Source organism: Malaclemys terrapin, chromosome 4 (genome assembly GCF_027887155.1).
Source record: "Malaclemys terrapin pileata isolate rMalTer1 chromosome 4, rMalTer1.hap1, whole genome shotgun sequence".
In the NCBI taxonomy this organism is placed as follows: domain Eukaryota; kingdom Metazoa; phylum Chordata; order Testudines; family Emydidae; genus Malaclemys; species Malaclemys terrapin.
The window spans coordinates 138453716-138480282 of record NC_071508.1 but is presented as its reverse complement, the minus strand read 5'-3'; the positions used below and the strand labels follow the sequence as shown (position 1 = coordinate 138480282).

General features: G+C 42.4%; 1 protein-coding gene across 4 annotated transcripts in view; it reads right to left on the bottom strand.

Moving 5' to 3' along the window:
* The window catches only part of PPP2R5E (protein phosphatase 2 regulatory subunit B'epsilon), a 112844-nt gene extending 97802 nt beyond the window's left edge, over positions 1-15042 (bottom strand). For 2 of the 4 annotated variants that reach the window (XM_054025633.1, XM_054025637.1), the window contains exons 1-2: positions 14400-15042; positions 11322-11485 (exon numbers count right to left, since the gene is read on the bottom strand). In XM_054025633.1, coding sequence (XP_053881608.1) covers positions 11322-11478 — 157 coding nt within the window. In that variant the 5' untranslated portion in view covers positions 11479-11485; positions 14400-15042. The remainder of the gene's footprint in view (positions 1-11321; positions 11486-14399) is intronic. The other 2 variants (XM_054025635.1, XM_054025636.1) reach the window with 2 other exon arrangements.
* Between the last annotated feature and the right edge of the window lie 11525 nt (positions 15043-26567).

The window sequence follows — 26567 nt, the reverse complement described above, 5'->3', positions numbered from 1 at the left end:
GGGGGAAGAAGCTCTGCCGTGGAGAACTCTGGAACTGTCTAACTGAAGCTATGAAGGCAGAATGAAACTAGCGTGCTCTTCAGAGGGATAGATAAACCCCTTCCTGAAAGGGTCTGATAAATCTGGTCCAGCCTCCAAAGCAGCTGCAAGCAGACTGAAAGACTCAGGACCCTCTGTTGCTTGTAACAGATCTGTGGACCTCAGTAAGATGAAGAACACACTATTTGTCTTACTCAAGCAGCTAATTTTATTGACTGTGATTGGAAGGATCACTCTAACCCAGCGGTTCCCAAACTGTGGATCACATGGGATCACCAGGGCTGTTGTTAGACACCCTGCCACCATGGGCAGAAGCTGAAGCCTGAGCCTGAAGGCAACACATGAGCAACTTAGCTTCACTTGGCCCCCTCTGGAATGGGACTCTGAGCAACTGCCCTGCTTATCGCCCCCTAACGCCGGCCCTGATTCTAGACTCTAGAATCTAGAGTAATACAGGACACTGGGGTCGTGTAGTAATTTTTGTGGTTGGAAGTGTGTAGCAATGCAATGAAGTTTTGAGAACCCCTGCCAACCCATCCCAAGCATTCATAGTATGGAATGCTATTGTTCACATGCGAGAGAACATTGAACCCTCTAGTGGCTTCAAAAACTCACAGAGGACAGAAAAAGAGAAGGGGAAAGAAAAGTGGAGGAAGGTGAGGAGAAAAGTGATAAAAAGAAGGGGGGCGAGGGGCCTGACAAGGAAAATTGAAGAGGGGAAAGATAACTGTCTTAATCCTCCAATTTAGGAGTGTTTTCCACATAGACGAGCTAGTCTAATTCAAAACGTAAGTCTGCTCCTCAAAGAATAGCCTAACCCTAAAATACTATTTGAAAATATCTCTGATAATAAGCCTCCCATCTATAGCATGTAGCCCTCAAAACATCCAGCAATTAAATTAAATTTGCTGCATTGGCTAAATTTTGTCTGGTTGTAACAGGTTTTTCAAACTTTGCAACTGGAAACAAATGGAACTGAACAAATGGAAAATATAAGCTACCATGTTAACCACAGGAGTTAACTGTTCAAAATTAAAACTGTACAATACTTCTTGGAGAGATCAGTCTCTTTACAAAAAGATTATTCACAACATATCTAAGCCATATTGCTGAAATTTTAAAAACATCCTGAGTGAAGAGAATCTAGACAATTTCTAGAGAAAACTAAATAGAAGTTTATGTATTCTCGTTCGATGCTTAGAGCTTCTACATGAAAGGGAAGTAGAAATATTACATCTCCCTGACCCGGAATCATTTCTGACCCAATATCCAAACTATTCCAAATACCAGTTGATTTTACAGTAATGTATATCCAACCCACAGTACCCTAATACAATATAACCTGCAAAACAATACTTACATAACCCTGAAAGCAACGCACATAAAGAACCAGATTGCAACCAGTATTTTAAAACCTGAAAATACAACAGTTCTGATTATCAGCATATACAGTAAGAAACAGAAATCAAACCAGGGTTAAACTTGACCTATGACAGTGCAAATGAGGCAGCGGTCCCTAGTGACAGAAAAAGGGCCAGGATGGAGTGACACAAAGCAGTGAGATCACTCTTTTGAGTGGCGGTGGATGGTGTATTGTCAGACCTCACAATACATACCTCCAAGACATCCACAAGATTTGCCGGTAAAACCTAGACAAAATTTCAAACACATACTCCCACAAAAAAAAATGTTTTAAAGAAAACCATCATATCTTTCAGGTGTTTTTAATGCAGTGGTTCTCAAACTTTTGTACTGGTGACCCCTTTCACATAGCAAGCCTCTGAGCGTGACCCCCTTTATAAATTAAAAATACTTTTTTATATATTTAACACCATTATAAATGCTGGATGCAAAGCAAGGTTTGGGGTGCAGGCTGACAGCTCGCAATTCCCGATATAATAACCTCACGACCCCCTGAGGAGTCCTACCCCCCAGTTTGAGAACCCCTGCCTTAGAACATAAGAATGGTCTGACTCAGTAGGGCCTGACCAATCAATGGTCCATCTAGCCCGACATCTTCCAACAGTGGCCAACGTCAGGTGCCTCAGAGGGAATAAACAGACCAGACAATCATTGGGTAATCCATCCCCTCTTGTCCAGTCCCAGCTTCTGGCAGTCAGAGGTTTAGAGACATGCAGAGCATGGAATTGTGTCCCTAAACATCTTGGCTAATAGCCATAGATGGACCCATTCTCCATGAACTTACTGATTCTTTTTTGAACCCAGTTATACGTTAGGCCTTTACAACATCCCATGATAATGAGTTCCACAGGTTGACTATGCTTTGTGTAAAGAAATACTTCCTTATGTTTGTTTTAAACCTACTGGCTATTAATTTAATTGGGTGACCCCTTCCCACCAATTATTGTGTTATGTGAAGGTGTAGATAACACTTCCCTATTCACTGTCTCCATACAATTCATGACTTTATAGATTTCTATCGCATCCCCCCTTCGTTGTCTCTTTTCCAAGCTGAAAAGTCCCAGTCTTTTTAATCTCTCTTCATATGGAAACTGTTCCACACTCCTAATCACTTTTGTTGCCCTTCTCTGTATCTTTTCCAATTCTAGTATATCTTTTTTAAGAGGTGGCAACCATTACTGCATGCAATATTCAAGGTGTGTGCGTACCATGGATTTATATAGGGGTATTATTAAATTTTCTGTTTTATTATCTATACTTTTCCTAACGGTTCCTAACAATCTGTTAGCTTGTTTAACTGCCACCGCACACTGAACACATGTTTTGCAAGAACTATCCGGTGGCTCCAAGATCTCATTCTTGAGTGGTAACAGTTAATTTAGAACCTATCATTTTGTATGTATAGCTGGGATTATTTTTTCCAATATGCATTACTTTGAATTTATCAAAATTGAATTTCATCTGCCATCTCATCTCCCAGTCACCCTGTTTAGTGTGAACCCTTTGTAAATCTTCACAATCAGTTTGAACTTAACTACCGGTATCTTGAGGAATTTTTTATCGCCTGCAAAAGGTGGTTCTAGCCACCTCACTGTTTATCCCCTTTTCCAGATCATTTATGAATGTGTTGAACAGCTCTGGTCCCAGTACAGATCTTTGAGAAACCCCACTATTTACATCTCTCCACTGTGAGAACTGATACAGTGTACTTTATCACCCTTGCCCACAAGCTTTATGACACCTTTAAAGTTGTTCCCCTCCCCCAGGGCAAAATGGGCTTTGGTAGCATAGAAGAATGTGCCTTACACTTTCCTGCACTGGTTTAAATCTAGTTTTAAATACATTGCAAGGCAAGAGATACGATTTCTCCTGTAAGCTGTTCCTGAGCATATGGAAAAAGAGTAATATAAGAATTATGTTTCCCTGCCACAGCTTAAACTATAACATTTATCTCTAACTACTGTTTACAACAAACAGCATAAAATAGATAAGGGATTAAGAATGCAAATGTTATGTACATTTCACTGTTTTAATCAAAATCTGAAAACAAACCAGTTATCTAACTAATATACAACTTCAAATTACCTTTCTGATCATACACTGTCAGCACCAGACATTTTCTGAATACAATTTTGTATTAGAATGCTTAATTATATTCCCTAATTGGGAGATCAGTCCTGAAAGTGAATATTTTAACACTGGGAATATACTGATCTTACACTTTTATATCATCCCTCAATCCCCACCCACCCTTACAAAACATTAGTCATCTAGTGACGACAGCTAGGTCAGGAGCCAAAATAATTTTTTTAAAACTACAGTAACTCAATACTTTTAAAGACTTAGAACCCGTGACTTCCAGAGACCTCCATGACATTCTCTGCTTTAGCCTAAGGGACTACGGGACTCCGGAGCTAGTGGGCAGCAGGCCCCTGTCAGGGTTCCAGCGACAGGTGACAGCCTTGCATGGAGTGTGGGGAGAGAACGCCTGGGGCTAGAGGCTCTCGGTGTCCCGTTTTCTCTTTGGGGAAATATGCACTCTGCAGCTCCCAGCCGCCATAGGTGGAGGGGGAGCCCCCTGCAGCTTCCAGCTGCCAGGGGCAGAGGGGAAACCCCATAGCTCCCAGCCACCAACCTGTGGTGGGGGAAACCATGGAGCCGCAGCAGCAAAAGTCACAGACAGGTCACAGCTTCCATGAATTTTCGTTTATTGCCCGTGACATGTCCGTGACCTTTACTAAAAATAATCATGACCTCCAGGACATAAACGTAACCTTATTTATGTTAAATTACACTGCAAGCTCCTCATGGCATGGACCATCTCTTCCTATGGTTTACTGAATAGCTAGCACAAAGAAACCAGCAATACAAACAATAATGCTGAACAGCCACACCTGTTATTTCTACTTTTTGTTTTAAAATTGCTGGAAAATATTTGGAAAGCATCTCTCCTCTCCAGTTGTCTAGGAAGATCCCAACACAAGTAGGTTATACTCCTTATATGCACAAAACTGACATTAGTACAAGTGCTCCATATGTACACACTTGATATTCTAAAAAGAAAATCACAGTTAAGACCCACCTCGTGGATTGGAGAGGAGAATTTTTCCCAATATTTTCAAGAAATAGTGACTTAAAAATAGTAAGACATACCAATACAATTAAGAACACAGCACAAAAAAGTCAAGAGGCTTTTTAAAAACAGGACTATTGAATCATAATTACTTTTCAAGCTGTGCAAACATAACAGAAAGCTAATCAATGATAGTACAAAGAATACCGCAGAATGACAGAGATTCATACATTCTATGTAAGGCTGAAAAACCTGCTGCTTCATTAAATAACCAAATATGATAACATGCACATTTTCAAATTTGTATACACACTAGAAAAAGCCACTGATCTAAAACCTATCAGGAGCGGATATTTATAAAAGTACGAGGGGGGGGGGGGCGGGACGACTACACACCTTTACTATCCCACCTACTTAATACTTAGTTATAGGCAATTTACCAAGGGGCAAATGCTGCCCCTTTTTCTATATTTGGAATCACCAATAATTCCCCTACAGACTAGAGACAGCCAACAAGGGTAGAGGTTATTCCCTCTGACCAATTATTGAGTTCCCTTGTATCTTTGCTCTAAGATAAGGACAGGGCTTACCCAAAAATAAAGATTAAGTAATAAGTGGGGACATTTGCTTATATTTAGGTTATCAATATTAACCTGTCACTCACCAAGACCCTAATCCTTTAAACACTCCTATTAACATCCCATTGGAGTCAACTGAACTACTCACATGTGAAGTTACACACAACTAAGTCTTTGAAGGAATGGGCCCAAGAAAGAACAAAGATTTGATGGAAGAGACTGGGTGAATATGAGTTACCTTTCATCTAAAACAAACAACAACAACAACAACGACTTTAAAAAAGGAAAGGTGCATCTTCTCAAAAGGAATACAGTGCCTAATGAAGAAAACAGAATGGGTAGTTTCCTCACTACACAGCAACTTAAACCAGTGAATATATGGAGTATCCCATTATACTATACCTATTTACCTGTGAATACATAACGGAAAATGAAATAAAGGGAAAAAATTACACACACATTTAACATTACCAGAGATATGAAAGAAAATTACATCATTTCTGTGGATGTTCATTTCTTCATATCACTCACAATTAACTTCCATTTTTAGCCTCTCTTCTAAGATATGATGACAGCAAAAGAAAATAAATTAAAATAGAAGAAGCCTCAAAGCTTTATTTTTTAGGCTGATACGAACTATAGTGCCTTTGAGAGCAAGAAGCACGCCAGATCAACAGACAAATATTAAATGTTTCAAAAAAAAAGGGAATTTAATTCACTTAGGGAATGTTCCAAAAGCACACAATTTTTGGAGACAGCTAAAGACATTTTTAAAAGACACTCCATAACCATCAGATATACAAATGCAAAAATTCAATTTAAACAATCCACATGCAGTAACAAGAGAGCAGGAAAATGGAAGAAAATGGATGGAGTTTCACGACAGATTTGGAGAAAACCATGAAGTAATGTTTACAAGTATTTAAAATAAAACTGTAAAAGTTTAAGACATGGGATAATACCCGCCTCCCTCACAGGGGTAAAACAAGGATTATGGCCCCAATCTTGAACTCTATGCATGTAGATCAGGGTGGGCAAACTTTTTGGCCCCAGAGTCACATCTAGTTTCAAAAATTGTATGGAAGGCAGGTTAGGGGAGGCTGTGCCTCCCCAAACAGACAGGCAGGCATGGCCCGGCCCCCGCCCCCTCCTTCTTGCCCCCTGATGCCCCTCCCCTCCCCCGCCCCATCCACCCCCAACCCCTGACCGCCCCCGGAACCCCCAACCCTGACTGCCCCCTGCCGCCCCATCCAACACCCCCCCTCCTTCCTGACTGCCCCCCAGGACTCTTGCACCCATTCAACCCCCCCGTTCCCCGCCCTCTGACAGCCCCGACCCCATCCACACCCCCGCCCCCGACCACCACCCCGAACTCCCCTGCCCTCTATCCAATCCCCCCATTCCCTGCCCCCTTACCACGCTGCCTGGAGCAGCGGTGGCTGACGGCACTACAGCTCGAGCTCTGCAGCTGCGCTGCATGGCAAAAGCTTGCAACCCGCCACTCAGAGCATTGCGCTGAGGCTGCGGGGAAAGGGGGAACAGCGGGGGAGGGGCTAGCAGTTAGCCTCCTGGGGCAGGAGCTCAGGGGACAGGCAGGAGGGTCCTGCAGGCCAGATGTGGCCCGCGGGCCATAGTTTGCCCACCTCTGATGTAGATGGACCCTTCTGCCCACAAGGAGGCCACTAAAGTCAATGAACCTCTGAAAGGGTCCCAAAGTTCTACATATGCAGATCCAATTGCAGCACCGATATATTAGTTAGCATTTGAAGATGAAAAACACAACTAATCCCAAATATTTATGATTCTACAAGAAGATTGTCTAATGGAGAGATCACAGGACTGTAAGTCAGGAGTTCTGGCTCTATTCCCAATTGTGCCAATACTGCACTGTGTGATCTCGGGGAAAGTAACTGAATCACCGTGTCCCCAGTTTCTCCACCCGTACATTAGAAATAAGGATCTAGCTTAGGCACTTATTAATGGTATTGACATGTGTAAAGCATTCCAAGTAACTAAAGTGAAAAGTACCATATAAATGCAAAGTAATCCATTCCCAATGAAATCAACAGAACTACTAATGTAAGAGCTAAGTTTTTCACTTTTCACTATATAATAATAATAATAATACATGTGATTGTTGCAGGATTGGGGATTATGACATAATAATGAGGGAAGATAAATAATATTATATGATAAGACAAAGAAGAGATCAAATGTAGTTGTACTTGGAAAAACCAAAACCACATCCCACAGTCCTTACTCAGGCAAAACTTCCATTGAACTTGATGGGATTTTTGCCTCAGTAAGATCTTCAGCACATAGCCTAAAGATAGGCTTTTATAAGATCATAATAAAACTTGACCTATAAAGAAAATAATACAATAAATCATATATATAACAGAACGTGCAACAAAATGTTCCATTTTCAGTATACAGTGCTTCCTTTTTGCTGTTACAGAAATAGTTTCCATGGTATTAAACAATTGGATAAATGTATTAGAACCTTAATAAATTTCATACTATTGCAGTAGCAAAGCTATTGCGATTGGTGACGGAGGCCTTTCCCTCTGTTTTAGGCAAAGTAAAACTTTTCCAAAATGAAAATCAACCTTTGAGCTGAAATTTCTTGTTGTCGTCCTAAATGTGAAATAGTTTTAGGCCAAGTCTACACTATAAACTTACATCGGTATAACTACATCACTCAGGGGTGTGAAAAATCCACACCCCTGGGTGATGCAGTTATACTGACCTAATCCATGGTGTAGACAGCGCTATGTCAATAGAAGGGCTTCTCTCATTGACACAGCTACCGCCTCTCGCAGAGGTGGATTATCTAAGTCAATAGGAGAAGCTCTCCTGTTAGTGTAGTAGCATCTTCCCCAAAGTGCTACAGCAGTGCCGCTACAGCATTTTAAGTGTACATCTGCCCTTGGAAAAACAAAACAGGCAAACAGAATTATACTAAGGTATCAAAGAATATGGAATGAGGTGGGGGGGAAGGGTTTATTCCTGACCCATACTTTACATGTGTCCTGGTAACACAAAATAGTTTGAATTTAAAACTTCACACTCGTCACATACCTCATCTTCCCTGAGAAATCAATTGCTTTACTCGATGAAACCAGACACATTTTTAATGACAGAAAAAACAGTGTGCAGTACATTCTTTTCCTATCCAATTACAGTGTACACCACTCGGCACATCCTTAACCGCACATACAAGTATAAGGCAGCACTGGAAAGAGTCTGGAAAGTCTAGCAGCATTTTGGTTAGGTTTCAGTGCTTGATATTTAAAATATATATACAGTATATTTTTTTACCTCCTTCCCACCAACTTCTCCTTTGTAGCTTGCACCTGTATTGATCTACTTCTAGATATGTTTACAACAAGACCAACGCAATGTGTGAGGCAAACCAATGTTAATTAAAATAAAATAACCTCCAAACAAAAACCACACATCACACAAGCAAAACCAATTCTTTCATGATTGACAGACAAGACTTGAAGATCAACAAAGTAAAGCTGCGTTGTTGGACTACTAGATTGAGATGGGAAAATTCCAGAGATGAGGCCTCTCCATTGAGACTGCTCTCCCACAAACTCCCAAACCTAGGGGACCGTCAGTTCTGACAATCTCAACAGCCCCTTTTAAAAGGCAAGAAGGCAGCCTCTAAGGTCAGAACCCACACTATACTATCGGGGTGGTCAAACTGTGGCTCATGAGCCGAATGTAGCTCTTTTACAGTTAAAGTGCGGCTCACGGAGCCCCCAGCGCCCCCCAATTCTCCACCTATCAGACCAGGCGGGGGAGAGGGAGCTCGGGCTTCTGCCCTACAGCGGGCTGGTGGGGCTAGGGGCGTCTACCACAGATGACTGGTGCCTGCTGAGAATGGGGGGCACAATTTAAAGGTCATTTCCCCCCCCCCAAGAGCTTGAATCACGCCCCCTCAGGAGGCCCCTCAGGAGGCGCTGGGGCGAGGGAGAGGAGCTGATCCACGGGGCTGACGGTGGGTGCTGAGCTCCCACCATTTTTTTCCCGTGGCTGCTCCAGCCCTGCGTGGACAGGCAGCAGAAAAAGCAGCAGCTCCCCCGACAGCTCCCAGCAGGTGTGCCCCGGCTCTCGAACTTCTGAAGATTGTCATATATGGCTCGGAGGGTAAGTAAGTTTGGCCACCCCTGCCATATAGAAATCCATAAAATCTACCAATATCTCAAATCACATGCTTTTATTAGTGTTCTTATTCCTATCTGAGAGAACCATACAAACAATAGGGAGAATTATTAAGTCAATGGGAAATTTACTGAAGTCCCTGGAATTATCCTTCACGTTAAAGACAAGTCAAAGAGTTTGCAGAAATGGGACCTAACAGCCTATCCAAGGGAAACAGTGAAACTGACTATACACAAAGGATTGGCAATGCATATTTTTCACTCCTTTCAGCTTTAGTAATTTTGGGTATTACTGGTAACAATAATAGGTAAAGTATATTCTAGGAAAAGTGTGAATTTTAGTTGATGGTGTCCCTTCAATAGGGATATAACCTATCTGAAGCAGCAGTATTAGGCCCAAATCCCACAAATGAATCATCACAAGTGGACCCGTGTCAGCATGAAGGCCCCCCCCATGAAATCAATGAGAAATAACTTACAAGATCAAATCTTCAGTTTGTAAGACAGGGAACTGTAACCACTGCTTATTACACTAATCGTAATTCTCTCACCAATACTTAGTGCTCCATGTTTGTCGTATTCACACATTGTCTCTTGCAGTTACAGTTAGGCCCCAATCCTGAAAACACTTGCTGGTCAAGTTAAGAATGTGTGTAAGTGTTTGCAGGATTGGAGACTTAGATAGTAGGGACCAAATTTTTGTTATATAGGCATAAAGTACCTAGTGTATTCCTTGAATGAATCATTAGGAACCACTGCAATACAAATAAGAAATAACAGTTGTAGCAACAGTTTGCTCATTTTTATATAAAAGGTAAATCTATTTAATTTCCAAAATTTAATCATTTTAACCATAGGGTAAATTGTCCCTCTTTATGAACCAGAGCCGTAGGTATTTCAAAAGGAAAGTGTCAAGGATGACAGGCCGAAAATTTAACCTACCATTCAAATACTATTTTAAAAAAAGGTTATTTGGCTCCTGATGTTAAAAACCCTAGTAGCTCCACAAAAAAAGTTCTCAGACATGTTACAAAAATGACAACTCCATTGAGTAATCCACTAAGAAGAATCCAGGCAACCTGTTTTTCTCTCAGTTGACAGATGCATATATCTGTGTGTATTTTTCATGTGTCTACTCCATTCTTGTGAACAAACACGGTGGCAGGATTCTGATCAGAGCAGGTCCTTTACATATTTAAATACTTTGACTAAATACAAAAGTATCAGACAGGTAGAGAGAAGGGATGTGGGAAATGTACATATCTGCAAAACCAAACAAAGATGATAGGCCAAAACCTACTAACCCTTGACAATATCCAGAATTAAGAACTCCAATATCAACTACCACAATGACCAACTCGAATATTAACTTTAGTTAACTGTACTTATTTTCTTCGCTTGTAAAACAAAAAGGAGAATGATAAAATGTAGAAATCTGCATTTGATCACATAAGCCTCTTCAATAACAGTTTTGGAAGGCTGAATGAATGACAAAATGAAAAATATATAGGTCCTTTTCCCTGCAAGGACATGATTCTAAGAACTGCTCTGCCCCCCCAGACTTGTACTAAAAATCAGTGGGAGTTGAGAGCACTTAGCTCCCTGCAGAAAGTGCTTGGCAGATCACAGAATTCAATGCTAAATTAATATTGTTCACACCTGCTAATGAATCATCTCATTTAAAAACTATTGCCACATTGGATTAAATGTTAAGCGTTGATAACCTAAAATATTTGCAAAAAGCTTGTGTGCCTTCAGACAGCCAGCAATGGTTCTGTTAGTATTAGCATTCAGAACTTCCACAGGTATTGCAAACAGTAAACACATATCCATTCATAGATGCAAGTTTTCATTTTAAATATATTAACTGATGCCAATTTTTTTTAGCTTAATAAATACTTGTATGGCATGAATTGTTTCTCACTCAGAGGCCAAATTCCCCCTCAAATTTCTGTTACAACAATAGTTTTTAGCACAATTTAGATGTCTGCTGTAAAATAAAAATGTTTTAATCATACAACTGATCTTGAACCTTACCTTTTAGAAGAGGCAGAGGAGTTAATTCAATAGGCTTGCCCTGAGACCTAAACTGGGAGGAGCTTTGTGATCTCTTCTGTCTGGCTTTTCTGACGGACTTCCGAGAAAATCCGTCTACTTTATCCACTGACGGAGGAGTGGTTGGTGCTGAGGACATATCCCTACTGAAGGGAAACACACATTATAAATACATTCCCAGTGGATGAAAATAGGTAAAGATTAAATGTGTTTGTCAAGAGCCACCTCCTTCTTCTCATTCACATCCCTCCTAAAAACCCACTTCTGACATCAAAGAGAGATGGTCCATCAATTTACATATAGGTCTTACGAAGTAGCTTCATGGTACTATTGTAATTATTGTTCATCCTCTCCCCTATTTTGTCTATGGTCCTCACTTGTTACATCATGTCTGAATTTAGCCACTGATTCTGCAATCAGATCCACATGTAGACACCTGTGTATCCATCAAGATCAGTTGATGTCTATGGAACTCGACAGAGGTCCAGGAGTATGCCTGTGTAGACCTGTCTGCAGGATCAAAACCTTAGATCATAAGCTTTTTGGGTCACACAATCTCTTTTACTTGTTTTCACAAAGCACTATGCACACTTCTAGGAGCTCAAAAATAATAATGAATTTTAATATTAAAGTCACAACTATTTTCTAGGACAATTCAAAACAGAAATAAAATTCAGTTTACTATCCATAAAGAAAGGTGTGTGTTTTGTGGAAACAAAAAGTTCACTAAAATATACTGCTATGCTTTAAAACCAAAGAAAGTTCACTAGACTTGATAGACTTAGGTTTGGTTTACACTAGCAAGTTATGTTGGTGTAACTACGTCCCTCGGGGGAAAATCCACCTCCATGAGGATACAGTTATACTGACCTAATTCCCGAGTAGACAGCGCTATGTCAAAGGGGGGGGGGGAGGAGCGGCTCGGCTCACCTGTTAACATAGCTACCATCTCTCGGGAAGGTGGAGTACCTACTCAGACGGGAGACGCCCTCCCATCAGTGTAGGTATCATCTTCACTGAAGCACTACAGTGCATGCTGTAATGATGCAGCTGCGCCACTGCTACCTTTTAAGTGTAGATAAGCCTGTAGCCTGTCACTTATTTATTCACCACTCTAGAGAATCCAGCTTTCATATTGCAAATCTCTTTGCACATTCCTTTTTCACTTTCTAATATTTCTGGAGGATATTCCAGGCTAATTCTGGGAAATTAAAAGAATATACTAAAATGGTTAATTCAACAACCAAATTCTTGATTTTTACCAGGCTTACCTTCTCTGTCAAAAAAGTTATACATTTTCTCAGTGAAGTGGAAAGAACAGATTTAAGAAAAAAAGATTTAGCCCCAGATCCAGCAAACACTTACACATGTGTTCAACTTTAATCAGTGGGGCTACTCACATTAGTCAAGTTAAATGTGTGTAAATGTTTGCAGGATCAGGGCCTTAGAGCATGTTTTTGGAAGGTCCTGAGAGCACTCAATGTCCATTGATTCCAAATATCTAAAGGACTACTATTGCTAATGGGAGATGATTTTGCAACCTGCAGTTCACCTTGAAGTACTCATTTTGTTAAAGTATTTGGGGACTGATCTGATTCATAAATAATTTAAATCAACATTATTTGGATTTTTCTTATTATGCAAAATACTTTATAAGTATGATTTTTTTTAAATTATGTATGTTTAGAAAGATGAGGGTTGTTAATTTTCCACATCTTTAAGTTGAGAAGGTTTCATTTATCGTGTGTGTATATATTACACACACACACACACAGTCTACTGAAAATATAAAATACATAACTTCTCAAGGAACCAAGAGGAATCCCTTGATATTGGACAGTGAAGCTGGCATCACCTAAAAACAATCCTTATTGTATCAATTTAATTTTTCCCTCAGGTGTGGCTTCATTATCATCCCAAATAATACATCCTACATTTAATAGACTATGAGCAACACACTTTTATACTTGAAACAGATGTTATTTACCAATTGTAACAGATGCCAACATCACCATGGCATCAAGGCCCCATGCAAGATTCATGGGAAAGTCAGACAAACTATATGGAGAAATGGATATATACTTTCACCTCAACAAACCAATTTGTGATTCCTAAGTAAGGGGAGAGAAGAGTCCCTCAAAATATACAAACACAAAAAATTACCTGTTATGTCAGCAGGACTCTGGAAATATCAACAAAAAATGACACTTAGATTCTAGATTTGTTAGTCCTATTTTTTTTTAAATGAGGCAAAATGTTTTCATCTCCTTGTCATGTGTAACTATTAAAAAAAACTAACCATTTATCCAGAAATATCTGTACAGTCTCAAAATGAAATTGCTAATAACATTAGTGGACAAAGACTAGAGCAGATCACTCAAACTGCAGGATCATTCTGTCAGCAAGACACTTTACCCACACTTCTCTGCTGTAAATTTATGAACAGTTTCTCTCACCTGATTTATAAATTATTAAATTCTAATTCTAATTCAACAAGACTACATCCAGCCTTAACAACATTACAGTAAACACGGATCACTTTTTCCCATTCCTAAATGATCATTTAAATGCACTGAAAAACACTATTTCGGCGGGGGGGGGGTATAAGGTTATTTATTGAGCGCAGCACAAGTGGTGGATAACTGCATTTATAACTATAGCTTTCTCAATACGAAAGTGTTTATTTATAACCCGGGAAATTGTTAAGTATTTTGGTAAATACACAGCGACATACACTAGACACTGTCACCGCTGGGGACAACAATACGAGGAAACGCGAGTGAATGTAAAAATACCGATGGATGTCACTGCAAGCGGCTAGGTAGGAGCAAGCAAAGCACTCAGTGAAAGCCGGGGTGTAATTAGCTGCATTCTGACGGGTGTTGTTGGATGTCATTTCCATCCACCAGGGGATAAGTAACACAGCTGGACTCTGTCCTTTACCACCCCCGCCCCGTGATCCCCATCTTCTCTAGCGCTCCCCGACCCTCCCGCTTTCCCCCAGCCCTTCCCCCACGCCGCGGCCAGGTCGCTGCCCACTCGGGGCTGGGGTGAAGTTACCTTGACCCTCCTGGCAGAGAATTCGGAGCCGAGGAGGAGAAGGCGGAGTGAGCTGGGCTTGGCGGCAGCGGCCGGAGCGTTGTGCGCGCCGGGCTCTGTCCCTGCAGCTGCAGGAGCCTGTAGGCCTCGGCGGCGGCGGCCTCCTCAGCGCAGGGCGGCGTTGGCGGCGGGTTCAGGGGCAGGCAGCTGCTCGGGCTCCGCTCAGTCCCGTGCGCTCGGCGCGGCCCCCTGCCTGCGATGGCTGCTGCCTCACTCACATTCCCGGCGGAGCCCTGCGGAGGGGCCTGCGGAGGGGCGGCCGAGCGCGGGCCGAGCTGAGCGGAGCCGCGGTAGGGCGGGCGGCCGGGCGCGGCGAGGGGCGCTGCGGCTGGCGCGGATGGCCTCCTCTGCTGGTGGCTGGCTGGGAAGCGAGGGGTCCCGGCTGTGTCGGGGTCGCGCTCAGGCTCGCTCGCTCCTATTGTCAGCCACTCTCACTGGGCTCCGGCCATGGCACACACACACACACACACACACACACAACCAAACCTGCTGCCGCCGCCCACAGCCCGCCCCCCGCACACGCCCACTCAGCCTGCCGCCGCCGGGACGCGCCGCCTCATTGGCGCCCGCCGCCGGGAAGTGGGAGCGCCGCCGCCAGCGCAGAGCAGAGGTACGGGGCTGGGCAGGTCGGGGGCAGCGGCACATACCGGTGGCCGGGCAGCCCCCGGGCGCTACTGCTGAGCCTGGCGGCGCATCGGCAGGAGGAGCTGAGCTCTCCCTTCCCGCCCAGGGGCTGGTACTGCAGGGAGTCCGGCCCGGCTCTGGCGGTGCTCCACTGGGCTCCTCGCCCACTGTCCCTGCACGGAGCAGGCCGCCAGCAAGGCCTCGGACCGGGTCGCGCTGCCCGCCTGGCCCTGCAGCTCGGGGAGACCTATGCCCTGCTGCGGAGCTGGCACCCAGGCCTCTCTGCTGGAAGGCGGCCCCCTCCCCCGTCGGAAAGGGCAAGGCCCGCTGCCCCCCGCACCCAGCCGAGCGAGGAGGGGATGCCTGCCAAGGTAAAGCCGAGCCCTCCCCGACCCCGGGGCGCTCCACAGGCCTTCTGCGGGACGAGCCCCGCTCTAAAGGGGAGGGCCATGAACCGTGTTGTCCGGCCGGTTCCCAGCCGGGATAAATGTGTTCTGCCTCCGTCCTTCCACTCCCCCTGTAGCGTCGGTGCCTCACACGTGTGTGGCGGTGGGGTGAGCAGAGCTGCCCAGCCGTTCTCCCTGTGGTCTGTGTAGTGCCACACCATACCCGTGTACATGACAAGGACTGGGGGGAAAGGTGCTGAATAAACGTGAATTTATATCCTATAACTGAAGAAATAAAACTGCTTTTAAAAAGTATTGTTTAACAACCTTTCCCCTCCCCCCCCCCCCCACCTCGCATTGTGAAAATAAATATGGGGAAGACACTTGCTGAATTCTCCCAATTATAAGATTTATGCCAACACTCCACATCTTAGGGTACAGGGCCCCTGGGCTTCCCAGCACGGCCAGCTTGGTGTTTTCTAAAGATTTTATTTTTTAAATTGGTACAAGTATATGCGTGCAACAAAGTGAATATTTTTAATAATAGCTCATAACTTTCATATTATTATTAAATATAAATATGGCTCGTGTTATAAATATAATGCAATATTTCCCCCATGATTCTGACACAGTTATTCCTTGTTCTGACAGAACAAGGAGTAACAGTCTCAAGTTGCAGTGTGGGAGGTTTAGTTTGGATATTAGGAAAGACTTTTTCACCAGGAGGGTGGTGAAACACTGGAATGGGTTACCTAGGGAGGTGGTGGAATCTCCTTCCTTAGAGGTTTTTAAGGTCCGGCTTGACAAAGCCCTGGTTGGGATGATTTAGTTGGGGATTGGCCCTGCTTTGAGCAGGGGGTTGGACTAGATAACCTCCTGAGGTCCCTTCCAACCCTGATATTCTATGATAAAGTAAGGCCAAACCTTACTGATTTCACAAGAAAGTAGCTGGGAGTATAATGCTATAACAACTGTTAATATAGGTATTCGTCCCCCCTCCCACCTTCACTTGCTCCTCTAACAGGTTTTTTTTTTTTTTTTTTAAAAGATGCTCTTTGAGCTATTTAAGAGGAGTGAATTAATTTTTTTTATGTGAGTTACTAAAAAGTACTCATTGGTAGTTCGTAAGCATGAGTAACGTACTGAAAATCATGGTAGCTACTAGTATTAAAACCACATAGATGGTCTTTGCTTCAGTTTCCTTTTATGTCTTCCCTCATCTCATTTGTCCTTTATAATTGTTTCCCCAGTAGTCAAGGAGTATACAGTAGTGCCACACTAAATACAGGAAGAGTTGAGGAGCTGATTGCCAGCTTCCTTGCTAGGAAACTGACTTAGTGTGAGAGCCATGAAAGATTTAAAGCTTCACTCTTCTCATTGCTGTATAGCTGGACAACCAAGCAATTGTCATTTCCTGTAATGGGACAACCTAGCTTGTCATGTCCCCAGAAAACTTGTAGGTTGTTTTTTTTTTTTTTTTAAATACAATAGAGACTTAGATCTTAACTACATTAGAAAACTTGTATTGATGGAACTATTGCCTAGGGAGGTTGTGGAATCTCCATCTCTGGAGATATTTAAGAGTAGGTTAGATAAATGTCTATCAGGGATGGTCTAGACAATATTTGGTCCTGCCATGAGGGGAGGGGACTGGACTCGATGACCTCTTGAGGTCCCTTCCAGTCCTAGAGTCTATGAATCTATAAAACATTTAGTTACAGAGGAGCAAATCCCTAATATAGATGCACTTAAATCACTTTAAATCCACTTCAACCAATTTACCTTACTGTAGTAATGTATGGTATTAAGCTAAATTGGTTTAAGTGAATCTATTCTAGGGGTTTGCACCAGTGTAACTAGATCAGTTTTTGTTACACCAGTGCAAGTGTCTACCAGAGGGAAGGACTTCACCATTTCAGTTAAAAGAGAGTTTCACATAGTTATGTCCCTCCATGTCTATTAATTAAAATTCTCTACATTATCCAAATTCAGTGTCCTCCATGCCATTTGGATCATGTATAGAGCACTGGAGTGAGGCTCAGGAGACCTTGGCCGCTAGCCTGATGGGGACCACAGGCAAGTTATTGAACCTGTCTATGCTTTAATTTTCTCATCTGTACAATGGGGATAATATTTACCTCCTTTGTGTAAAGCACTTTGATATCTACAGATGAAAGGCAGTATATAAGAGGTTATTATTCTTAAAATAAGTTCCTAGTGATAGAAGGGCTAGTAGTCTGTCTACTGCAATCCACATCTCTGCAGATAGTCTCATGACCTCCCTCTCTTGCTATTTTATAAGTTAAGTTTATGTAAGCTAATAATATTTATATTAGAAAATGAATAAATCATATTTAAATTATGTATTCAATATAACTAAAAAATTGCTGTACAAGGACTTGCTATTTCCATTTTGACTGCTACAGGCATGTTTATACTGTTTATTGTACTATTTATCAGTCTGATGTGGTGATGAGCATCTCAAAACCAGGAGATCTAACAATGTATAAATGAGACTTACTTTTTCTTTATCTTCTGGCCAGCAAATTTTCCACAACTCTTCTTTCCTTTTCTTGCAGATTGTTTTTTCTTTTCCTTCCTGGTCATGTCCCATGAGTTCTTGTATTCCTTTAAGAGAAATACAAATCTTGTCCTCAAATGTGCAGGGAAATTTGTCTGCACCCTCATGAAAAGCTGTTGTCATGTTAAAGGGACACAGCAACTTTTTTTTTTTTTTTTTTCATTGAATGCTTGATTTACATTTTGTGAAATTTGTATTTCCAAGAAATTACATATTCTGGCGTCTAGGCAGCAATATAGAAAATCCCAAAAATTCACAAATGTATAATTAGCAAGAATAAAAGCTACCAAACAAGCAGCACCAAGTAAAGCTCAGAACCCCCAATGTCTTCAAGGAAAAGCCCGTATTCATATCTAAACATTTCAAGGTGCCCTAAAGGTTTAGGGGCGGAAAAAGCACTCCTCCACTGATATATCCCTATCCTAAATAAACAAGGTGCAGACTGTCATCTCAAACATCCCAGCTTATCATGATAGAGAGAGGTGTTCTCTACAACTGCACTGCACAATGTGAGCCCAATTAATTTTTTATTTTTTATTCAGGAAAGTTTAACTATGAGCCTTTAAAACAGATTTTTAAAAGAAATTTTCAAAGGTAGCTTGTTTTATTTTTAAGAATAGGCGTTAAAAGGCACTAATGCTCTGTGGAGAATGGTCTGTCCAGCTCAACATCTATAGTGCTAAAACAATACTGGTGGGCAAAGCCTACTCTGCAACAATTACTCCCAGATTTGGTCTGCCTAGGAGTTCCAAAGCGTGACTAAATATCCACTATCTAGAGTTCATGGACCTGTCTGTGATACAGAATATGAAGTAAATATGTGAAAAGGGAGGCCACACTGCCCAGTGCTGCCTTCCTGGATTGGCACAAGGGAAGAACCCTCTGTAAACTTTATAGACTCATAGACTTTAAGGTCCGAAGGGACCATTATGATCATCTGGTCTGACCCCCTGCATGATGCAGGCCGCAAGACCCTTCCCTGGACTCTGCCGTTGAAGTCCCCAATCCTGTGTTTTAGTGACTTCAATCGGCTGAGACCCTCCTGCTAGTGATCCCTGCCCCATGCTGCGGAGGAAGGCGAAAAACCTCCAGAGGCTCAGCCAATCTACCCTGGAGGAAAATTCCTTCCCGACCCCAAATATGGCGATCAGTAATACCCCGAGCATATAGGCAAGAGTCTCTAGCCTGACCCTTGTTGGCCATTATGCTGTTCATGTACCATTGCTTGGTTTTCCTTGGCTACTATGTTTTATCATTAAACCATTCCCTCCATAAACTTATCCAACTTAATCTTAAAACCAGACAGGTCCGTCGCCCCCACCGTTTCCCTCGGAAGGCCGTTCCAATATTTCACCCCTCTGACAGTCAGAAACCTTCGTCTAATTTCAAGCCTGAACTTCCCCACGGCCAGTTTACCTAAAAACTTTTACCAAAGACAAGGTCACTGAATGGATAACATTGTGGAAGTCTTGCTCTGTTTGGGAGTAAACAGTTTTATTTAGCTACTTCATCTGGTCTGTGTGTCCATAGTGAGAGTTATATAATGCTCTATAAAGCAGTGGTTCTCAACCAGGAGTACGTTACCCCTGGGGATACACAGAGGTATTCAAGGGAGTACATCAACTCATCTAGAGATTTGCCTAGTTTTACAATAGACTACTTAAAAAGTACAAGCTTGTCAGTACAAACTAAAATTTCATACAGACAAAATGAGAAAGTAAGCTATTTTTCAGTAATAGTGTGCTGTGACCAATGTTCCCTCTAATTTTTTATGTGCATGTGCCGAATGAATTTTGTTATGTGCACCAATATGGAGGTGGTGTGTATATTGGTGCACATAACAAAATTCATGTGGTGGGGGTGGGGCTGAGGGGTTTGGAGTGTGGGAGGAGGCAGAGGGTTGGGGTGTGGGGGGATGAGGGCTCTGGGGTGGGGCTTGGGAGGAGAGGTTCAGGGTGTGGGAGGTGGCTCGGCTGGGGCAGAGGGTTGGGGTGTGGGCTCTGGGATGGGGATGAGGGGTTTGGAATGCAGGAGGAGGTACAGGGCTGGGGCAGAGATGGGGGGGGCTCTGGGCTGGGGATGAGGGGTTTGCGGTGGAGGCTGCCCCGGGGCTGCAGTGTGGAGAGAGGACTCCCCCCACCTCTCTCTCATCACAGCAGCTTGGGGCCAGGGGAGAGGCATCACAGCAGCTCCAGTGGGGCTGGGCTGGGCCGAGGGAGGGACTCCTCTCTCCAGCTGGCCGCGGCAAGTCTGGGGCAGGTTGGCGCCGCGGCAGGTCGATGCTGGGACTTAATAAGCAATTGCGCGGCCACCACACAGCTTAGAGGGTACTTAGGCTGTGACACTTTTGTATTTTTGTCTGATTTTATAAGCAAGTAAATTTTATGTGAGATGAAACTTGGGGTGCACAACATAAATCCAATGCCTTAAAGGGGTACAGTAATCTGGAAAGGTTGAGAACCACTGCTATAAAGCATCTATACATTGAGGGGAAGATTCTCATTGGTGCCATGGGAATTGTTCAGACATTTTCCTGCTTATTAATATTGGAACTGGAAAGACCTTATGTCCCCAGACAACTAATTATTCAGCCCAACAGGAAAAAGACCAGAACATGTTTTGCAGGAACAAGTAATGCCATCTGAACAGACGAATCGGCATGAAAACCAGGCTCTTCTACCAGGCCACAGAAATTGTCAAAAGTGAACAATCAGTGAAATAGTGCTTCAAAATAACTAAACTACTCTAAAATAAATTAAGTGCACCGGAGTCTAGGAGTGTTATTTTAGCATAAGTCCTTTTGAACCAAATTCAGTCCTGGTGCAAGATCATTGTATTTAATCTGCTTACAGACAGGCTGACTTTTGCTTCTGACTTTGTTGTTAGTTTTGTTTTGGTGAATGGCACATCCAACTTTTGCTTTAATATTTATAATTGCAGCACCCAGTTTGCATGTTGACACTCTTTAAAGGTGAGTCTTATTTGGGTTCTGAATAGAGCTCCCATACCTGAGCCAACAGTGAGAGAATGGAGAACCAGGTGGTAACTTCAGCAGTGCTCTCAAAAAATGTGATCCCAGCTCTGAAGATGGTAGGGGAATTTGAAAGTTAGAACCACGGCTAAGAGAATGGGACCCAATCCCTAATTTCTCTGTCTATAGATCCCTCTGTCTATGGGTCCTTAGAAGTCTATTCCTACAGTCAGTGCAGTGCAATAGGCAGACACTAGCTCACTTTTTTGGGTGGATGTCTGTCTTTCACTAACACTTTCTTGCCTCTCACTTTCCCTCTGGTTCAGTTGGTTTCTTCTTTTGCCTAATCCCTTTTTTATTTCTAATTTGCTTTCCTGCCCCTGACACGCTTCTCTCACAAGTTACCACTTCCTGTTACGTCCCCTGCCTGCCTGTCCTCTTAGGGATATGCTGCTCTTTCATCTGGCCCTCTCTTCTCCAACTGTCACTCCCCAACTGCCCCTGAACCTCCAGTTCAAACATTCCATCCCTTCTCCTGTGTAAAGGACACCACCCAAATGGTTCTGCTTGGTGGGTGAAAAGCAGTATGAGAAAAGATTGCTGCCCCATGTGTCACATGTTACATTCTCCCTTACTTTATCACTGTGATTGTGTCTCTGTTGCAAATGAAACAATGTGAGATCTCATCTCGTTTATTTCTTTCATATAAAGTCTCTCTCTTTCAGCTCTGAAATTAATGCATCGTGTACCAAGGGAGTACGCAGTCTTTGGTTGTTACCATCCTCAGACAAAACCATTCTCTTGAGATTAGTGGCCTCGTTTCCTGTCTGAAGCTTCTCAAAGGGCCTAGCTGCCTTTATCCTCATCTTAAAAACCAACAACCAGCAGCCTTTACACCAACAAGCATATTTTCATATTTTTACCATGTCTGAAAGACATGTTCCCTTAGACTAGTAATGAATTACTCACCATTTTATCTGGCTCTCCCAAGCTTGCAACATCCTGCTTTCTTTGTTCCCAACTTTTCTTGCAAATTCAGAGCATGCTTCCCACATGTTCCTGTTCCTCCTTACAGGTGAAGAAGCCAGCCCTCAAGACTATCCTTAGGATGGTATCCTGATGTAATATACTGTGTGTCTGTGACAGGGTAGACTTAGTCCCCGGCAGATCCAAGAACGCTCACAAAGCATCACCTTACATGTTGCAGACACCTGTCACACACAAATGATTTTTCATGGTGATATATATTACATATGTAATGCACAACTGGGTCATTAGCCACCTAATTGCTAGTAACCTGTCTTTCAGGCACATAGGGAAATAAAAATATAGTAATGTCAACTTTAAAAAGCCACACAAGGGGAAATCCAACAACCACATTCAGAGTAAAATCCTGATTACTGTAATAACCAAAGAAGAGAGTTTATCCCAGGTTTTATACTATATCTGGTTCATGTTGGAACAAAATTTTGGGGATTGTAGTCAATAGTAGGGGGAATGCTCTTAGTGCATAACTGTCAACTTTATCAAGTCACCATGCTTTGATTTAAAGAGTTACCTGTATCTGACACATAGCAAGGGTGGTTATAAGGAAATCCAGCTGCCTTGGTGAAAGTTTGCATTGACAGCTGTATTGGTAGCTGATACTAGACTAAGCCAGAGGATCAAAAGGAACATCTTGAGAGAGAAATAATGCAAGAATTAATTAAAAATAGGATTTGCAGATAAGAATCAGCTAAATTAAGGGGAGGAGCAAAAGATCTCTAGGAAATTCACTGTAAACCAAAAACTCCGAGACAATATTGTGGATGACATTTTATTAGAAGTGAGATAAAGTAGAGGCTACAGCCTCCTGAGCCTTGGCAGCAACTCACCAGGTCTTCTAGCAAGAGAGAAACAATGTTATTGTCCAACCTCAAACCCATTTTGTGTTTTTCTGGCCAGAGTGGTTGTTTGCTTCGCCCATTCATCCCCTAAAATTGGGGCTCCATCAAAGTAGATTGGTCTGTCTGCAGAAACAATGCTCAATGCATTCCATGAAGTTGTCCTTCTCTCAGTTAAATACATGTGGTTACTGAATAAACCAGATCAATGAATGTTCCATTGTCCTGATTAAATAACTGTTTGTTGTAGTCAAGTTTCTGAGTCTTGTCTGATCCTGGTCTCTCTTGTCCCCAAGCCATTCTTACCTGTGAGTGGTTGGTGATATTATATGCCTCTTTATCCTGTCAGCACATCATCTTAATTCTACTATGTGTGCTTTTACATTTCATGTGTCTGAGCTAGATTTTCAAAATGTAGACATACACATAATTGTGCACACTTACGTGCATGAAAATCTGATGTACGTGCACCAAATGAGCATGCATATACAAGGTCAGCTAAGTATCTAAATGGTCATGTATGTATGCAAATACCTGTATGTGATCATAAATTAGACACATGCAATTATATGTATGTGTGCCTGTCTGAAAATCTGGCTTATTTGTTTTAACTTCTTCCCTCCATTCCTCACAGAAAGGGTCCTAGATGCCTGCAAACATTGACATACCAAAGAATTCAGTTCCCCATGGGAACATCATGTTGGAATAAACCTCAGCCTTCTTTGTACTCAAACGTTTCCCTTTTCAGTCTTGGAATAATTTCCTATGCTGCTATGTCATAATGTTAGCAGACCAGTGTCCAATATTCTGATGGTTGTGAATGGCACCCCCAAATCCTCACACCAACTGACATAAATAACTCAGGTTTCAGAGTAGCAGCTGTGTTAGTCTGTATCCGCAAAAAGAACAGGAGTACTTGTGGCATCTTAGAGACTAACAAATTTATTTGAGCATAAGCTTTCGTGGGCTACATCCCACTTCTTCGGATGCATAGAATGGAACATATATTGAGGAGATATATATATACAGAGAGAGAGAGAGAGAGAGCATGAACAGGTGGGAGTTGTCTTATTTAATTGGCCTCTCAGAGTTGGTAAGACAACTCCCACCTGTTCATGCTCTCTCTCTCTCTCTGTATATATATATCTCCTCAATATATGTTCCATTCTATGCATCCGAAGAAGTGGGATGTAGCCCACGAAAGCTTATGCTCAAATAAATTTGTTAGTCTCTAAGATGCCACAAGTACTCCTGTTCTTTTTATAAATAACTCAGTACTAGTAATATCACATCTCTGATCCTCCACCCCTAACCAGAACTAATTACTAACTGGAGGGAAGTAATGTATTGAGTGGAGGAAGATATGTTCAAACAAAAATCACACTATGAAACAAACCATTCAATACTACAGTGCACTGAGAGAGAACCACAAGCTCACTTATCTTAGCAGCTGAATTTCGCAGTCTCTTTGTCTTTGATTCTGTGGGTTTGTTTGTTTTGTTAGTTCCCTTTTCCTTTCTTTAACTCATTTTCAGTCCCCTAATGCTGTTCTCACACACTTTACCCCACTTTTTATTAACTTTTAGTCCTGATTAATTCTGCTCTCACTTCCTTCAATTTCCTCCTCGTCGTCCTCTCCATCTGCTATTCACACTGCCAGTAACCCTTCTGATGTCCAGATCCAGGCTCTGTTCCTGTTTGAGGTGATATCAGCCAAATTGTTCTGTCATCACTTGAAATAGCAGTGGTGAGAAAAAGACCACCTCCCCTCTCCCTGCTCTGACAAGATTTTTGTTAGATCTGCTTGCTTTTCCAGAGGCCAGTATCTAGTCAGTTTAAGAACCAAGATGAGTTTGTGTCCCATTCATCTGATTTCTGAGAGGAGGAAAGAAGACCCGGCTTGAAGAGCTCTACCTTTCTTTGTTGGTTCTTTATCTCAGGACTTTAGGAAGTTTATTCCCAGATGTGGGAGCATGCAAGACAGTTACAGTTATGTTTGCCTGCTCTGTAAACTGAAAGGAAAGGGGGGTGACTGAGCCAAAAGAGGCTGGGTTAGCAAAGATCTGTACCATCAAGGTACCTGTGTAAAGTTGGTGAAAATGGCTTGCTCCATTCTGAAATGGGACTTTGCTCAGCAAGGGTCACATGGAGGCTAGTACATGAGCATTGCAGTAGGACAGACTTTGAGGAATTTTCCTGTGGCTGTGTCATAGGAGTGACACACCTTTTTCAGAGGAGCCTTTTTCCTGTGCACATTTATTTCAGCATTTGCCTATGTACCTTTTGCACCTCTTTTCATAGGCAACTCCTTGTGGTATTCTCCATATTTCCCCAACAGCAGTTCAGGGATTACAATTCTTGAGTTACAGTCGACAAGAAATGTTAGAAACAAAAAGAGGTTCTACAAATATGGTCAGACAAAAAAGAAAGATCAGGGATGGTCCATTGAGCAGTGGATCCACACAAGGTGAGCTGGTAACAGAAGATGATAGGAAGGCAGAGCTCCTCAGTGCGTACTTTGCTTCAGTCTTCTCACAAAAAATAAGGTGGCTGGACGACTAGTGAAGTCACCATAGACAATAAAGGGGAAGGGATGCCAATCAAGATAAGTAAATTGTCAGAGATCTTCTGACAAATTTGAATGAATTCAAGTCAGGAGGGCCTGATGCTGTTCACCCCAGGGTGCTGAAGAAATTAACTGAAGAAATCTCAGCCACTAGCAATCACATTTTCAAAATCATGGATGACAGGAGAGTTCCCAGAAGAGTGGAGAAGGGCTAACATGTAGTGCCCATCTTTAAAAGGGGAATAGAGGAGGAGCCGGGGAACTATAGAGCAGTCAGCCGAACCTCGATACCTAGTAAACTACTAGAACAAGGTATAAAACATTCAATTTGTGAATACCTGGAGGATGAAGGGGTAATCACTAGCAGCCAGCATGGATTTACTAAGAACAAATCATGCCAAACCAGCTGATTTCCTTCTTTGACAAGGTAACTGGTTTGGTGGATGGGGGAATGCAGTGGACATAATATACCTGGACTTTAGCAAGGCTTTTGACACAGTCCCACATGACATTCTGATAAGTAAGCTGAAGAAATGCGGGTTCAGCAGAATTACCATTAAGTGGATATATAATCGGTTAAACAATTGCAAACAAAGAGTAGCTATTAATGGAATTATATCAGATTGGAAGGAGGTCTCAAATGGAGTTCCACAGGGATCTGTTTGGGTCCAGTGTTGTTTAACATCTTTATTAATAACCTGGATGTAGGACTAGAGAGCATACTGATCAAATTTGCAGATGACACAAAGAGGGAGGGGGTTGCAAACACTTTTGGAGGATAGATCTAAAATTCAAAGGGATCTTGATAAATTGGAGAACTGAGTTCTTGACAACAAAATGAAATTCAACAGACAAACATGTAAGGTGCTACACCAGGGAAGAAAAAACAAGTGCACAGATACAGAATTGGGGATAACCGGCTTGGCAGCAGCACTGCCGAGAAGGATGTGGGAGTTGTGGTGGATCACAACCTCTACATGAGTCAGCAATGTGACGCTCTTGCAAAAAAAGCAAATGTGGTTTTAGGTTGTATTAACAGAGGCATAGCAGGTAAGTCATGGGAGGTGATAGTACCACTCTACTCAGTGCTGGTTAGGCCTCAGCTGGAGTACTGTATC